At 41.5% G+C, this 17,478-nt stretch overlaps 1 protein-coding gene across 1 annotated transcript; it reads right to left on the bottom strand.

Annotated features, from left to right (window-relative positions):
* Positions 1-2,014: 2,014 nt before the first annotated feature.
* On the bottom strand, positions 2,015-3,173 carry Tim23 (translocase of inner mitochondrial membrane 23). The gene is made up of 4 exons (XM_017161195.3): positions 2,969-3,173; positions 2,563-2,839; positions 2,326-2,495; positions 2,015-2,270 (listed from the first exon to the last, which is right to left on the bottom strand). Exons 1-4 carry the CDS (start codon positions 3,018-3,020, stop codon positions 2,155-2,157), a joined length of 615 nt encoding a protein of 204 aa, XP_017016684.1. The 5' UTR covers positions 3,021-3,173; the 3' UTR covers positions 2,015-2,154.
* Positions 3,174-17,478: the final 14,305 nt, after the last annotated feature.

The following is a 17,478-nucleotide window of genomic DNA, read 5'->3' as shown; positions in this document are numbered from 1 at the left end:
TAACCTATAATGCTTAACATTTTTTTAGTTATTACAAAAAAAATTATTTTAATTAATTTTACAGCGCACGAACCTTGCTACCGCAAAACATATTATTTTTGCTAATTTTCTTATATATTTTCAGTTCAAAAACCAGCGAAATATATAGTGGTCCGATTTTCATAAAATTTTTACCAAAAATAATATAAATAAGGAATAATATAAAAAGGCTATATCTCAAAAATGATGGAATTATATTGAAAAACAGCCAAGTTATAATTTTTTTTTCTAAAAATTTATCGTACATTTGTATGGCAGCTATATGATATAGTCGGCCCGTTCCGACATATACATATAGCAGTGAGAGTATATAGAAGACTATATGCAAAGTTTCATTCAGATAGCTTTAAAACTGAGGGACTAGTTTGCGTAGAAACGGACAGACGGAAATGGCTAGATCGACTCGGCTATTGATACTGATCGAGAATATATATACTTTATAGGGTCGGAAACGTCTCCTTCACTGCGTTGCAAACTTCTGACTGAAATTATAATACCCTGCAAGGGTATAAAGATAAAAACATAAATAAAAAATATTAAAAAAAAAAATTTTATCGAAAAAATATATTTTTTTTACTTTAATACCTTTTAAAAAGGCGATTTTGTGGGAGTGGTACATTATGCAGTACATATATATATTTTACAACAATTACCTGTCAAATGTCGTTTAAATTATTCGATTACCTTATTTGGTTTAAAAGATATGATTTTTGCAACGCTAAATGAGAAAAGGCGCTACTGTGGGGCATTTCACGCGATGGTTCTTCTCGTGGAGAATTCTAGGTCGGGAGGGACTTCCTCCGTTAGTATCGGCCCTTGAGGGGCGATTTCCCAATTATGTAAAAATAAATAAGTAATTGACGGCTGCTTCCTTATTTTATGAATGTCAAAAGCGAACTGACTTAAATCTAACAATGAAAATCATAGCGGCTACGCAAATATGCTGTGTTTGCCGGCTATGCACAGGCATCCGAAGCGAGCTTGGACGATCGGTCATTGCCGTCACCCGGTTAACACAAAATTCAGACTAACACACAGGCGCGTAAACACATATTTAAGATCTCTGCACCTGTCTGCTCCTACTGCAACAAACTCCAGCCATTACATCACCACCGACTGCAACTACATAAACCAAATATGCACCTCCCTCAAAATTCCCACACTAAACCAACTCCTATCAGAAATCACACCAAATACCATAACTAAATTTCATAAATTAGCAACAAAATAGAATCTAAGTTAAAAAAAAAAAAAATCCTGAAGGCCTTAGTCGCTCTGTATTTTGCATTCTTTCTAACAATAAAATAAATAAATCCAAATAAAAATCTTAGCAATTATATGGTGTTAAATTTTTGTATTATTGCAATTTGTATTTCAAATTTGAAAATAAAATTTATTAGACAACTCTTATTTGCAATCCTTGTTATAAAACATTTGTACGTACTTTTGTAAAAACCCCAACTTTGGTTGAGCCTCTCCTATGGCGGCTCTATATCATATCCCGATTATAAAAAAAAAAAAATTTTGTACATATATATTGGAAATAAAGTAATGTGAACTTTTGTTGTTTAGCTAATACAAGACGTTGATGCACTATGAAAAGTACATACATACATAAGTGGTGTTAGTAGACGCGAAGGAAATAACTTTATGGTATCTATAGAGTCGCCCCAAATTCAAGAATAAGAAATCGCCGAGTATATAAATGTATATGTATATAACGCATTATTATTTACGGTCCCTGATGATATTCGGCGTTTTTTAACAAGTCTCAATTTTTCAGAAATATGTAGCAATTACGAAACTACTAGATAAAGACATTGTATTATGAGACTTCTGAATATGAAAGTGCGAGTTAAAAAGTGTTTTGTTTGATAAGCAATACAACACTCAGAGGACATTATCAAAACGATATAAATAATTTTATATAGTTAAACGTTTGTGGATCTATCCTGCCCATCATATGAAAACTCAATTGTACGTGTGTCTGAATATACCTAATATATATGTATTCATAACATTCAACGAAACGTGATTTTAAGTGATTACGCGCGAAATGTCTATACAAGATGTTTTTTTAAGAACTGTCCGTGCATAGGAAACTTCCATCTGAATTTACAGGTATTTTGGACTTGAGTTTGAGCTGTTCTCTTGCGCTATAAGATATAAGCAATAGAGAGAAGAGATGCCAAGTCCTATAGCGCCGCCTAATGCACATCTCCGTAAGCCAGCTGCAAAAAGTTTTAAGTTGTTACATTTATAACAAAGGATACGGTACTAACTCACCTGTAGATTTGTACAATAGCCCTGTTGCAGAGCTTGCAATCACTGTGTTGACATGGTCATCCTCCCCACGAACGAACTGCAATAACACTCCACACGCCGAATAGAGCACCGCTAGTGTACCCAGCGTGTTGGCGGTGCCCGAACCTTGCTTCATGATGTGGTTGATTAACCTATGTTTTGTGTAAGACGGTATTAATAAAAACATTTAATTTAATTTTGGTTCTAAATATTCCTTACTGTGTCCGCCGAAGGTTCCCCGTCTGATTAAGTGCGTTGGTTACTTTAAAACCATTGTAGACTCCAGCAAGGCCGCCGATTCCTCCACCAACCATCACGGATGTTCCTATTTGCGAGAAGGCAAGCTCAAAGCGCCCTCGCTGTTTGTTAGCGCCTTCGGGAAAAATAAACTCGGGCTGTGCTTGCTGTAGAAACCGGGAATCATAGTTAAGGTACGGTGACACCGGGGCGCTACTAAATGTGCTCGTAGCCGGAGTATAGTTTGTTGTTGCCGCATCTGAAATATAGCATATTAATGTTTGTGCTTATTAAAAGTCTGGTCGGTCAGAAGGCAATGTACAAATGTACATATGTACACATGTAACAAACTAGCGACATTGCGTAACTAAATTCCTTACACGCTTACCGGCTGGTGCGGGCGCTAGTGAGAATGGTTTCCTCAAAAAATCGTCACTCATTTTGGAATTTGTTCTAGAGGTTTGCCAATGAAGGTTCACTAATTATTGTAAAAATCAGCCACCACTAAATTAGTTCACTTCCTCTATACATATAAGAAAACAATGTTTGCCGTGCTCCGATTACGATTTAAAACTTCAATTTGACATATGTTAGACAATAGAGGTGGAGAAACAACGATGAACATCGAAATGGTGCTGTCAATATATCGAGTGCACTATCGATAAAATCGGCTTTCAAAGTCGACCAGCTACTTTTTATCGGTAGAAAATACTCCCTTGTAGGGTCTTCCCATAGAGCTTGCATCTGCATCCCCAGTCAGTTAACCGCGTGGGCTATAAGGTTTTGCAGTTCCGAAATTTCTCATTTTGTACCGCATCCGTTGTGCATATAAATTTAAGCTGTTTGTAAACAAATATTAAAAAAAAATATGAAAACTATTCATAAATATGGCATTAAAATGTCATTTGTGGGTTAAATTCCATATTATGGGCTTCCCCTTGACAGCCCCTATCAATGCCACTTTTTTCCTTCAACTTTCTCTCCATTAGGGGTGTCTAAATATATCAAATGAATTATTTAGACAGCGGGATATCAGCTGTTTACTATCTTGATCTGGCAACGCCATTCAATTTTCGCAGGCTTCATTTTCGTGGCTAAAAGTTCTTCTTCTTCTTTTTTCGACACCGTTTTTTTTATATGGAGTTTGGCCGCTGTCTAAATTTATACAGCGGACTTTTCTCGTCAGAGTGCTAGGCTTTAATATAAAACGCCTACTTTTACTATATTGTATCGGCCGCTTCAGTCATCTTTGTTTACGTTTTAGAAGGGGCGCTGCTGATCGATCAGCTGCAATCGGGTGCGTATTCACTTAGTGCGAAGACAGTATTAAATGAAATATGCATCATATTAGAGTCGGTGAGTTATAGGGTCTTCCCACACACCGTCAAAGCACATTCACCGTCCGTTGAACTAACTGCCCATAAGGTTTTGCCGCTCCGAATTTTCTCAAATGGACCGCGGTTAGAACGCATTAAAATCTAACCACGATTTGTTTGGCGATAGTAAGGCGATAGTTTTTCGGTGCAACTATGATTTCTTCTTCTTAACAGTGAAAATTTGACCAACACTACGTAAAATGTAAACAAGGAACAATTGAAAAATGAAGTTTAAAATGTGGCGCCAAACATGCCCAAAATAGTTGTTGGCGTTTTTCTCTATATTCTTGCCCCAATATTTCACCAATCGTTACTATTTAATATAGACAGGCAAAATCTTTAAGATGAGGTAGAGGTACCTTATCTTAAAGATTTTGCCTGCCTATACCACCTATAGACACAGTTCGGGGAATTTGCTCTTTATTAGAGAAATTAGAGAATTAGAAAAACTAAAATTACTTGTCATTTAATTCATTTAAATTTGGTGCGGATAAATTCTGACGCAATCTGTGTTTTTGCTGATGTACAACAGCCAAAATAGTTGGTACATGCTCCATTTCAATTTTGCAACTGCCAATTCGACAGCCTTTGTTTACGTTTTTATGAGTCCCAGGGGATCGATTAGCTGTTCCGATGCGCTTTAACGCAGCTCTGTGGGAACACGAGTTTTACTTTTTTAAATATCCAAACCGTTCCTCACAAATGCGCTGTGTGGGAAGACAGTATTAGCGTCCAAATGGAACGGTGGAAAATTGAACATGGAGGAGGTTTTTTTGTTTTTTATTTATTTTGTTATTAATACGTTTTCATGAGTCCCAGGTGATCAATCAGCTGTTCGGATGCGCTTTAACGCAGCTCTGTGGGAACACGAGTTTCACTTTTTAAAATATCCAAACCGTTCCTCGCAAGTGCGCTGTGTGGGAAGACAGTATTAGCGTCCAAATGGAACGGTGGAAAATTGAACATGGAGGAGGTTTTTTTGTTTTTTATTTATTTTGTTATTAATACTGTGTTCCCACTAAGCGCATTTGTGAGGAACGGTTGGGATTTTTCACAAATGCGAGATCAAAAATTAACGCCTTGGAAAAAAATAATTTTATTAAAATTTCGTATGAGGGTTATAAGACATCGATATCCGATTTTTACCAAATTTGGTAAGAATGTATAACTCTGTACCAAACATATAATCTGTGAAATTGGTTAAGGGGGGACATTTGAGTAACTTTTTTTAAAAATCGAAAAATTTTTTTTTTGCTTAAAAAATACTTTAGGGTCTTAAAAATAACATATCAAAAGATAGAGTCCGTCAAAAGTTTCTAAGTGTCGAAATTTTCCATTCTGCGGCGATGCCTCACATGTAATTATATACGATTTTAAAACTTTAAACGCGTTTTTCTCAAACCCACTTTTTTTGAGTTGGCCGAAAACATAACTCAAACAAATCTTAACCGATCGATCTGAAATTTTGACAGTATATCCAAAATACCTATGGCTATCGACGTACGTAGGATTTTTTTTTTTGCTTACTTTTTTTTTTATCAACAATTTTGTGACGTTTTTTTTTTAATGAAAATTGAACATTTTATTTAAGCACTCACCATTTTGCAAAAAATCAAAATATCGAAAAAATCCTACGTACGTCGATAGCGGTTGAGATATAGAAACTAACAAAATTTGATTTTTTGTTCTAGATCAAAAACTAAGGACGTTAGGTTTTCGGCCATGGACCCCTTTCAAAAAAATAGGGCCTACGAAGACATGCTGCACAGCCGCCATTTTGTTTTCGATTTATTAACAAAAAAAATTTATTTTGTAGTTCACATCTAACATTATCAAACCTACTTTAAAATTTTTCGATTGGCTTTTTCATTTGGCCAAAAAAAATTCTAGAAAATGGGCTTTTTTTGCCAGTTACTCAGATGTCCCCCCTTAAGATATTTTGGAAAACAAAAAAGTTTTTCATACTAAATGTTGATTTTTAACAGATTGTTCCTATGCGAACTTTATGATAATAGGGTCTTCCCACACACCGTCAAAGCACATTCACCATCCGTTGAACAAACGGTCCATAAGATTTTGCCGTTCCGAATTTTCCCAAATGGACCGCCGTTAGAACACATTAAAATCCAAACACGGTTTGTTTGGCGATTGTTTTTCGGTGCAACTCTGAAAATTTGACCATCACTACGAAAGTGTATACATACTAGAGGTCTGCATGAATTAATTAAAAACTATATCATATACATAGCTGCAATAGAAAGGAACGGTAGATGTAGAGAAAATGTAATAGGGTCTTCCCACACAACATTAAAGCGCATTTAGCATCCGTTGAACAAATGCTCCATAAGGTTTTGCCGTTCCGAATTTTCCCAAATGGGCCGGCGTTAGTTCAGCATTAAAATCTAACCACGGTTTGTTTGGCGATAGTTAGGCGATAGTTCTTCGGTGCAACTCTGAAAATTTGACCATCACTACGAAAGTGTATACACACTTGGCGAGAAACAAATGAGATATGGAATTTAAAACGTGGCGCCAAAGCTACAAGCATGCCCAAAATAGATGTTGGCGTTTTTTCTGTATATTCTTGCCCCAATATGTCCCCAATTGTTACTATTTAATATAAACCGCCTGCCTCTACCTTATTTTAAAGATTTTGGATGCCTATACCACCTATAGATACTCTTCGGGGAATTTGCTCTTTGTTAGAAAAAAATCATTAGAAAAACTAAAATTCCTTGTCATTTAATTCATTTAAATTTAGTGCGGATAAATTCTGACGCAATCTGTGCCTTTTCCTGTTGTACAACAGCCAAAATAGTTGGTAACTGCTCAATTTCAAATTTGCAACTGCCAATTCGACACCCTTTGTTTACGTGACCTGTGACCTGTAAGAATACCCACTAACATTCTGCAGTCCTTCCGCGGAAGATGCAGCACATAGTGGGTGAGTTTCTCGTTGTGCTCTTTGCACATGATTTTCGATATTCTGCAGGTTTCGGAATTACTCCTCCACCTGCTTTTTGCGCTTGCGTCAGCCCGTCTCTCTAGCTCGCTTTGGAGCGTTCTTAATGCCCATATGATACACTAATGCAGTTTTCATTAATTAGCTACTTCATTAGAACCTTGAAAGAGACCACTATATGTGTAATTTTGTGTAATTTGGCTTGGAGTTTGCTTGGATTATTTTAGTAATTTGCCACCGCAAAACATATTATTTGTCCTAATTTTCTAATATTTTTTCAGTCCAAAAAACCAGCGAAATTATATAAAAATAAAATTCTCATTGTGAGACCATACTGTCAATGAGCTGGCTAATACATTTTTCAATTACAATTTTCTTCATTAAACCCGTATTTTGTTATCGAGTATCTAGTATTTTTATGTAGATCTATCGATTATCCCGCCAATGAAGTAGCTAATGCATTATTCTAATGCATTAGAGCGCCATATGGTCGTCTTGCTCGCACTTGTGTAAAACGCTATAGCGCTGTCAAATCTTTAATGAAGTCTCTAATGCTGATATGACACAGCCGCATTAATTAGAGACTTCATTAAAGATTTGACAGCGCTATAGCGTTTTACACAAGTGCGAGCAAGACGACTATATGGCGCTCTAATGCATTAGAATAATGCATTAGCTACTTCATTGGCGCGATAATCGATAGATCTACATAAAAATACTAGATACTCGATAACAAAATACGGGTTTAATGAAGAAAATTGTAATTGAAAAATGTATTAGCCAGTTCATTGACAGTATGGTCTCACAATGAGAAGTTTATTTTTATATCATTTCGGTGGTTTTTTGAACTGAAAAAATATTAGAAAATTAGGAAAAATAATATGTTTTGCGGGGGCAAGGTTCTTGCGCTGTAAAATTAATCAAAAAATTTTTTGGTAATAATTAAACAAATTTTAAGCATCATATGTTAAAAACATAAATTTAAAGGATTCTGCATTTATTTATGCAAGAATACTTCGACGAGGAATTCAGAAATTCACAGTAATACGCCGCGAATGGCGGCCGTTTTTTTTGCTTACCTATTACGGTCGGTGTGACCGTAGTCGTATTACCAAAATAATCCAAGCAAAATTCAAGCCAAATTACACAAAATTACACATATTGTTGTGTCCGACGGACATATCGGTGATCGGAGGTCACTGGTATCGATAGGTGGGAATGGGTAGCACTGGGGATAGGACTGCCAACTGAGGCCATTTAGGGTAGTGGGTTCATTCACCCGATGAAAGAGAACTCGAAAAGAAGGAAACCTAACGGAGTTCGAGTTCGAATGGCGTGTTGTCGGTGGTCGCTGCCTCCGTTGGTTTTGGAATCCGGAGAGAAAGAAATTTGATCGAGCGCGGGACAGTTCGGCGGTGCAAAGATTTTAAAAGTTGTGAAGTGGCCTTAGAGAAAAATAAAAAAAAAAAAAAAACTATATATATTGAAGAATAATAATTAAGTGGAGCAGTGCTAATTTTTTTTGGAGACAACAACAACCTGGAAAGCGGGATCGGCGAACCCTCGAGGTGAGTGGTCAGAGTCCACAAGGCAGGGCAGTTAGGAGAGGATAAAGAAATTTTTTTTTAAATATAGAAGCCGACCAGGACCAGGTTATAAAGAAGGAGCGCCAGGCCAAGATCTGGGCCTGGCGAAATTCTTTTGATACGGGAGCATAATCTTTCGATCCCGCATATTTTTTTTATATATGCTGGCGGACAGGTGGCCGAATCTTTTTTGGGAGCTGGCGGTACCTCGTGCTGTATGACCGCATAAATTCCTGGTGTCGGATAAATTTTTTTTGGACTGCGCCAAATTGCCGATCCTTCTGGTCTGTGCTGGCCACCCGAACCGCACGTAAGGCCATAATTTTTACCCGCCACTGTACATCGGAATTGAAGACCGACACGCCTGCAACGAGGCGGCAACGGGAGCCACCAAAGGCTTCAGTCCGAGTTTTTTTTTTATTTTGTTGTATATTTATTTTTGTTCGTCATTTAATTTCCTCATTTATGTAATTATTGTTTTAATTTTTTTTTATTATTTATTTAATTATTTATTCATTTATTTATTTATTTACTTATTTATTTATTTATTTATTTACTTATTTATTTATTTATTTGTTTGATCATATTTGTTCCTCATTTATTTATATATTCATATTGTATTCATTTTTTTGGTTGAATTTTCTGGTTGTGCCCTAACTCAATTTTTTTTCTTGTGAATTTCTAATTTGATATTCTGTGGTTTGTGTATCGGCTTCCCCTCGAAATTTCGTTCCCCCCCTTCTGAGCGCTCAAACGGGTAGGTCGAGGATTTTGTTGATGTCGAGGAATTATTATTATGATTCTTATTGCGAAAAAGATACAAACAGAAAAAAAAAGGGGTTAGGTGGTTCAACAGAGACCAAACTGCTCGATTATACTTTTATGTAAAATTAATGATTATAATTAAAAGTAAGGTTTGAATATGAACATGGAGTAGTTTTTTTTCTGGGAAGGAGGAAGGAATCGACGGCGTGAGGTGATTGTGTGGAGTCATGATAGGGGCAGCTGCATACATGATTTCTGCCAGCAGCCTGCAAAGGACGGGAGGGCAAGGCAGATGAGCTCCACTACATCCCGGAGTCTCAAGAGTCTGACCGTTTAGAAGGTATGTGTCGTTAAAAAAATGTTTCGTCCAGTTTCGAACTTGTGCAAGTGTTAGTGTTGTGCAATGTCTCGTCTTCGTCTAGGGCGGGATGTTCAAAAAATAAATTATATCTGTTACGTGTGTCAGTGGGCCGGGCCAAGAACCGATGCCTGAGAGGGAGCTAGCCGAGGCATGGCCCAAGCCGATGGCTGCACACGCAGGACCTTGATAGGGTCATAACAGAAATGGCGCCCAAAGAAAGCAGCACTAAGTCCTCCACAAAAGGACATGCTAAACTTCGTGGTTTGTAGGATCAGAGAAATCTAGCGGGGTGGCTAGACTGAATATCTGATTCTATAAACAACGAAGTAGGAGAGCAAAGAAAGGTGGCGGATTAATGTCCTAAAACGGGGCTTCTAGAAGCAGACTTGAAGTCATCAATTATGCGGTTAAGCCAAATAAATTGATTTGCGCAAGCTGGCTGACAAAAGTCCCACAATTGTGATATTAATCTGCGATATAGCCTTTAGATAGTTAGTAATTAAAATTAGAATAATGTCGGACAGAAACGAGGAAAAGGAAATCCGGCGACTATGGCTAGCTAAGATGCAAGGACATATAGCGACCGGAGAAGGAGAAGGCCAAGTTCGACACTGACCAGATAGAATAGATAGATCAGTTTGCGAAATGTTGGCACAGACATCGGACACAAATAACGGACAAAGACTAAAGTAGTGAAAGCGGGAAAATTAGAATTAATAAAAAGGGGTTTAATGAAAATCAAATTAATACAAAGGGGTAAAATATTAACTTAAAAAAAAATGTACCTGGTTCCTCCTTTTTCCCGGGTGCTGAGACACGACAACGTCCGGCGACCCAGGGCCCAATATTCAGTGACCTTGCGCTGCGTCCAGGCGAAGGACGGTGACCTCTGCTCCGATGTGTGAGAGAGTTGCATCGGTTCCAATTTGTACGTGTCCATTTGCACCTGTGGGAAGAAGAGAGGATGATTAGTTGTGTTTTGTTTTTGTATTTTGCAACTTGACTATCATTGCTAGTGAGGTTTTGTATAGTCGACTGTGCCAAATATGTGTTTTTTGTTGTTAGTATGTATACGTACTTGTTTTTAAATGGTCAGAAATAAATGTCGAACACACAACACCAAACGCCGAGTGAACTTCTTCCTTCCAGATGCAGATATATTGTATACAACAAAACATTTGGGTGGATTCTCGCCAAATTGTCATTGTAGACGAGTTGTTAAACATATTTTTTTTTGTAGTGTTTGTTTTTGTTTGTTGTCACCACATTATCGTTCCTTAGCCAAGCAGTTAGCGTAGCGTTTGATTGGTTCCAGACATTTCACGTCGAGGGTATATGGGTGGACCAATAATGTCCACAATGCAGGGCGAAGAAGAACGGCATAGAGGTGAAGAGGAGGAGTCACAAATGTTGGAAGGTGCAAGGGGCAGGGATCTATCGGGGGCACAGCGAAGGGGCGCAATCCCAAGAACTCTGAATCTCGATCAGGCCTCCACTCCGTACAACGTACATTCCCACATTATCCTAGACCCAATACAGGAACAATACAGTCAGGAAAACGCCGAAGCATATGGCTCGTTCAATAGGAGGGAATTGCAATCGGTGATCCAGACATCGCAGGAGCAGATGAGGGTGGATTTGCAACGCCTCATCGACGTGAGGATCGACCAATGCATGCAGACGGGATTCGCCGAAATAATGAAGCGATTGGATCTAAGGGACGGAAGTTCAGAAACATCCAAGTCCTCTGGTTCATCGACGGCAAGACAGCGAGCGGTTGGAACAGCTGGGAGTAAAGAGGCTGGTAGCAAGGCACTGAATATGGAAGAGGGTCCAGGAGGCGAAGCAGCAGGAAGACAACCCCATTCCGAAGGACAGAGTGAGGGAGCCAGAAGGGATCACCACCCCGGTCTGCCGACAACGGATGTACTGCCACCTCGAGTGGCAAATGGAAGAGGTGAAAGCCAAACGTGGACCGGACAAGGAAACCGTTGGGTGAACCCACAGGCAACAGGAGGCAACCCATTTGGGGTCCAGAACGGGTCTATGAGAGATCGCTGGGATCACCGCTCTTTTGATAACAGAGCCTCGGGAACTCCGCAACAGCCGAGAGTGAGATTTGAAGGGCAACAACGAGACGAATATCGCGCCTCGGCAAATCCAAACGGCAGTCTGTCCGGGAGAGGACCGGGAACCAGTTTTTCGGGAGAGCACAGGCAATGGAGTCGGCCAAGGCATTATGTTCCACTGGACAAGTGGGGGTTTCAGTTTGCCGGCAGCCACGGCTCCATGAGCGCTGAGGACTTCTTGTTCAGGGTGGAACATCTACAGGAGCACTATGGAGTGCCATGGCCAGACCTATTACGGGATTTTCACCGATTGCTCACCGAGGAAGCATCTGAGTGGTACTGGCTGCAAATCAGAACCAAACCTCCGAGGACCTGGGAAGACCTTAAGGCGGCATTGCAACGGCGCTATTGTGACAATAGAAGCAATTATGACCGGATCCAGGATATCGCCGAGAGGAAGCAGAGCTCGGGAGAATCTCTGGAGGAATATTTCACAGCCCTCCGGCGACTAGTGGCATCTGTGGGTGGCAGAGTGGACCAGGAATGGGTGGTTAAAACTGCGAAGCGAAACTTGGCGGAGCCGATGAGACAGTGGATCTACCCGATACGAGTCTACACGCTGGAACGAGTGTAAGGAGGCGGAACGCACGTTGGATCCCGAGCGTGAAAGACGGAGAACACAATTGCCAATCAGCTACAGACCCCGGCAGGAGCTGCGAACTAGCAGAGTGGAGGAAATCCGAGGCTGCGATCAGGTAATCCAGGAATCTACTGATGGAACAGAAGGATCGGTAGAGGCGATATCAAACGGAGCACCTAAAAAGTTGCTGATATGCTGGAATTGTCAACAGAGTGGGCATGTTTATATGGAATGTGAGGCGGTGCAGCGGAAGCTTTTTTGCTATAAATGCGGATTGGCAAATACCGTTACGCCCAAATGCCCTAACTGTAGGCAGGGCAACGCCTTGCGGAACGTAGTGGGGACGGGCGAGCCGCGTTCCGTGAGAGACCCAGAGAGGAGATCCCGGACCAATTAAGCAGCAATAAGGAAGAGAGCGCGAAGCCGATGGTGCGGGGACCAGATCGGATGTTCCTGACCCTGAGTGAGCGAGTTCGAAGGTACAAAGAGGCTCGTCAACGAATATTCGGTGAAAATCAGCTTGCAGGTATGACCATGATAACAAAAAGGATACAAAAAGCCAGGGATCGATTCAAGAAAAGGAAACAGGAACGAGGCAGGGTACAGCAGTCGGTGAATTCTGTTCGAGACCAGAGGAAGAATACAGATCCACGCCCGTATGCGGTCGTGTGCATCCTTGGAAAGACGGTACGGGGTCTTTTAGACTCAGGAGCATCGGTCAGCCTACTGGGCAAAGGTTGTAGAGAGCTTTGGAAACGCTGGACATCACCTGGAAGCCGTACTTCGCCAGTGTTCGAACAGCCAATGGGGCAACACAGCAGATCCTGGGAAAAGTGTCAGTGCCGGTAGAGTACAAAAAGAACACTGCTACTATAAACCTGTTTTTGTGCCCATCCCTCGAGCAGGAACTATATCTGGGCGTAGATTTTTGGAAGAGTTTCCGGATAGCACCCGAGGTGTTTGGGATAGAATCGATCCAAGCCAATACAGACCTGCAAATGGAAACTAACGGGGAACCAGAGCCACACGAACTGACTGAAGACCAACAGCAGAAGTTACAAGAGATCCGCGACTCCTTCTTTACCTTTGAAACCAATGGCCTGGGAAGAACTACTAGGATGAAGCACACGATAGATCTGGTTGAAGGAGCAGTCCCAGTGAAAGATCGCCACTACCCGGTATCACCAGCAGTACAATCTCTTATCTATGAGGAGGTAGACGAAATGCTTCGCTTAGGTGTGATTGAAGAAAGCGACAGCTCATGGAGTAATACCATAACGCTTGTGAGAAAGCCGGGGAAGAATCGCCTTTGTCTGGACGCTAGGAAGCTAAACCAAGTGACGATAAAAGACGCTTATCCTCAACAAAGTATCGAAGGAATCCTGAGCCGGGTAAATACTACAAGGTACATATCGAGCGTAGACCTGAAACACGCGTTCTGGCAGATAGAACTAGAGGAAAAGAGCAGAAGGTATACGGCGTTTACGGTTCCAGGGCGCCCGTTGTATCATTTCGTCACCATGCCATTCGGGTTGACAAATGCTGCTCAACGCCTGTGCCGCCTCATGGATAAGGTGATTCCCCAGAGGTTGCGAGAAAAGGTATTTATGTACCTGGACGACTTGCTGGTGGTGTCCCCAACGTTTGAGGAACACATAGAGACGCTCCAGGAAGTGGCAGGACTCTTGAGGGAAGCGGGATTGACCATCGGGTTAAAGAAGTCTCACTTCTGCTTTAAAGAGCTTAGATATCTGGGTTTCATTATAGGCGGCGGAGTTCTTCGAACTGATCCCAAGAAGGTCGAAGCCATTCAGAATCTAGGAATTCCCAAGAGCACGAGGGAATTGAGGAGCTTCTTAGGCACGGCGGGTTGGTACCGGAGGTTTATCCGGAACTTTGCAGACCTCGCAGCGCCGCTGACAGATACTTTGAAAAAGGGCCAGAAATTCAAGATGACAGCGGAGGCGGAGGAAGCGATCAAAGCCCTAAAGAATGCATTAATGGCTGCGCCGGTATTAGCCCATCCGGACTTCTCCAAGAGATTTTATGTGCAGTGCGATGCGTCGGATTCCGGAGTCGGGGCAGTGTTGTTCCAGGAGGAAGATGACGGCAGCGAACGACCTATAGCATTTATGTCTCAGAAGCTGAATCAGTGTCAGCGTAACTACAGCGTGACGGAAAAGGAATGCTTGGCGGCCGTATTAGCTATACAGCGATTCCGACCGTACATAGAGCTCATGCCATTTACGGTGATTACGGATCACTCAAGCCTAAAGTGGTTAATGTCGCTGAAGGATTTAAGTGGGAGACTGGCGAGATGGTCGTTGAAATTACAGGCCTACGACTTTTGTATACAGCATCGGAAAGGGTCAGAGAACGTAGTGGCGGACACCCTATCTAGGATGGTGGAATCGGTGGAAGACCTAAGTGACGACTGGATGCTGGGATTCCAGACCGTGGAGTTTGAGTCGGAGGAATATCGCGAGCTACGTGACGTGGTCGAAGCGGAAAAGGAGAAACGGCCAGATGTCAAAGTGGTGGATGGTTTCGTATTTAAACGGACCATGTCCAACAGCGAACCTGAGCTGGAGGAGAACCGCTGGAAGCTGTGGATCCCAGCGTCGCTGACCAGCACATTGATAGAACAAGCACACGCGCCGCTGACAAAGGCTCATGGAGGGATGGCCAAAACGCTACATCGCCTGCGGCAATGGTTCCATTGGCCGGGCGTGGTGTCTCAGGTACGGGGATTCGTTCGCGACTGCCAGGTATGCAAGGAGTCCAAACCGTTGTATGGAGGTCCAAAGCCGGGGCTGGGAACGGAAACGGTAACGTATCGGCCGTTCCAAAAGATTTACATCGACTTCCTGGGAAAATATCCTCGGTCTAGGAAGGGTCACGCCTACATTTTTATTGTGGTGGACCACTTCTCGAAGTTTGTGTTCCTCAAGGCAATGAAGGAGGCGACCACGGTGGAAGTCGTCAAGTTCTTGACCAAAACAATATTCCACACGTTTGGAGTGCCGGAGATTATACATTCGGACAACGGAAAGCAGTTTGTAGCGAAACGGTTCCGGGAGATGGTCGAGCAGTATAAGATTAAGCACTTGAGAACTGCGGTATACTCTCCTCAGTCAAAATTTGCCAGGAAATTCCTGAAATGCCGGATTCGAAGACCCATAGGCAACCACATGTATGAGGTGGAAGACATGAATGGCAAGTTGGCAGGGGTGTTCCATGTGAAGGACCTAAAGCAATAAAGGACACGCGGAAGGAGAATTGTTCCCAGAATGGGGTCTACGACCAACGATGAGGACCTGGAAGAGAAGAAGGGAATAAATCTGGCATCTCAAACGCACGGGATCACTTGCTCGGAATGGTAACGTGGAGGTGATGCTGGCCAAGGCGATGAGAGCGTCGGATCGTGGATTCAGGGTCGTGGGACGTCTCCCGCGTTGGGCGCTTGTAAATCCCAAGGTCCTGCGCTAATCTGACTCGTCAGGTTTCCTGTTCTTTGGCAATAGCCGGAATTCGGACATTTTTCACTGCCAATGTTTCTTTGTTTTGTTTATGTCGACCATTGTCAGTGTGGTGTTGTGTCCGACGGACATATCGGTGATCGGAGGTCACTGGTATCGATAGGTGGGAATGGGTAGCACTGGGGATAGGACTGCCAACTGAGGCCATTTCACCCGATGAAAGAGAACTCGAAAAGAAGGAAACCTAACGGAGTTCGAGTTCGAATGGCGTGTTGTCGGTGGTCGCTGCCTCCGTTGGTTTTGGAATCCGGAGAGAAAGAAATTTGATCGAGCGCGGGACAGTTCGGCGGTGCAAAGATTTTAAAAGTTGTGAAGTGGCCTTAGAGAAAAATAAAAAAAAAAAAAAAAACTATATATATTGAAGAATAATAATTAAGTGGAGCAGTGCTAATTTTTTTTGGAGACAACAACAACCTGGAAAGCGGGATCGGCGAACCCTCGGGGTGAGTGGTCAGAGTCCACAAGGCAGGGCAGTTAGGAGAGGATAAAGAGATTTTTTTTTAAAATATAGAAGCCGACCAGGACCAGGTTATAAAGAAGGAGCGCCAGGCCAAGATCCGGGCCTGGCGAAATTCTTTTGATACGGGAGCATAATCTTTCGATCCCGCATATTTTTTTTATATATGCTGGCGGCCAGGTGGCCGAATCTTTTTTGGGAGCTGGCGGTACCTCGTGCTGTATGACCGCATAAATTCCTGGTGTCGCATAAATTTTTTTTGGACTGCGCCAAATTGCCGATCCTTCTGGTCTGTGCTGGCCACCCGAACCGCACGTAAGGCCATAATTTTTCCCCGCCACTGTACATCGGAATTGAAGACCGACACGCCTGCAACGAGGCGGCAACGGGAGCCACCAAAGGCTTCAGTCCGAGTTTTTTTTTTTATTTTGTTGTATATTTATTTTTGTTCGTCATTTAATTTCCTCATTTATGTAATTATTGTTTTAATTTTTTTTATTATTTATTTAATTATTTATTCATTTATTTATTTATTTACTTATTTATTTATTTATTTATTTACTTATTTATTTATTTATTTGTTTGATCATATTTGTTCCTCATTTATTTATATATTCATATTGTATTCATTTTTTTGGTTGAATTTTCTGGTTGTGCCCTAACTCAATTTTTTTTCTTGTGAATTTCTAATTTGATATTCTGTGGTTTGTGTATCGGCTTCCCCTCGAAATTTCGTTCCCCCCCTTCTGAGCGCTCAAACGGGTAGGTCGAGGATTTTGTTGATGTCGAGGAATTATTATTATGATTCTTATTGCGAAAAAGATACAAACAGAAAAAAAAAAGGGGTTAGGTGGTTCAACAGAGACCAAACTGCTCGATTATACTTTTATGTAAAATTAATGATTATAATTAAAAGTAAGGTTTGAATATGAACATGGAGTAGTTTTTTTTCTGGGAAGGAGGAAGGAATCGACGGCGTGAGGTGATTGTGTGGAGTCATGATAGGGGCAGCTGCATACATGATTTCTGCCAGCAGCCTGCAAAGGACGGGAGGGCAAGGCAGATGAGCTCCACTACATCCAGGAGTCTCAAGAGTCTGACCGTTTAGAAGGTATGTGTCGTTAAAAAATGTTTCGTCCAGTT

This window comes from Drosophila kikkawai, chromosome 2R, assembly GCF_030179895.1.
Source record: "Drosophila kikkawai strain 14028-0561.14 chromosome 2R, DkikHiC1v2, whole genome shotgun sequence".
NCBI classification, from domain to species: domain Eukaryota; kingdom Metazoa; phylum Arthropoda; class Insecta; order Diptera; family Drosophilidae; genus Drosophila; species Drosophila kikkawai.
This window is presented reverse-complemented; position numbering and strand designations above follow the sequence as displayed.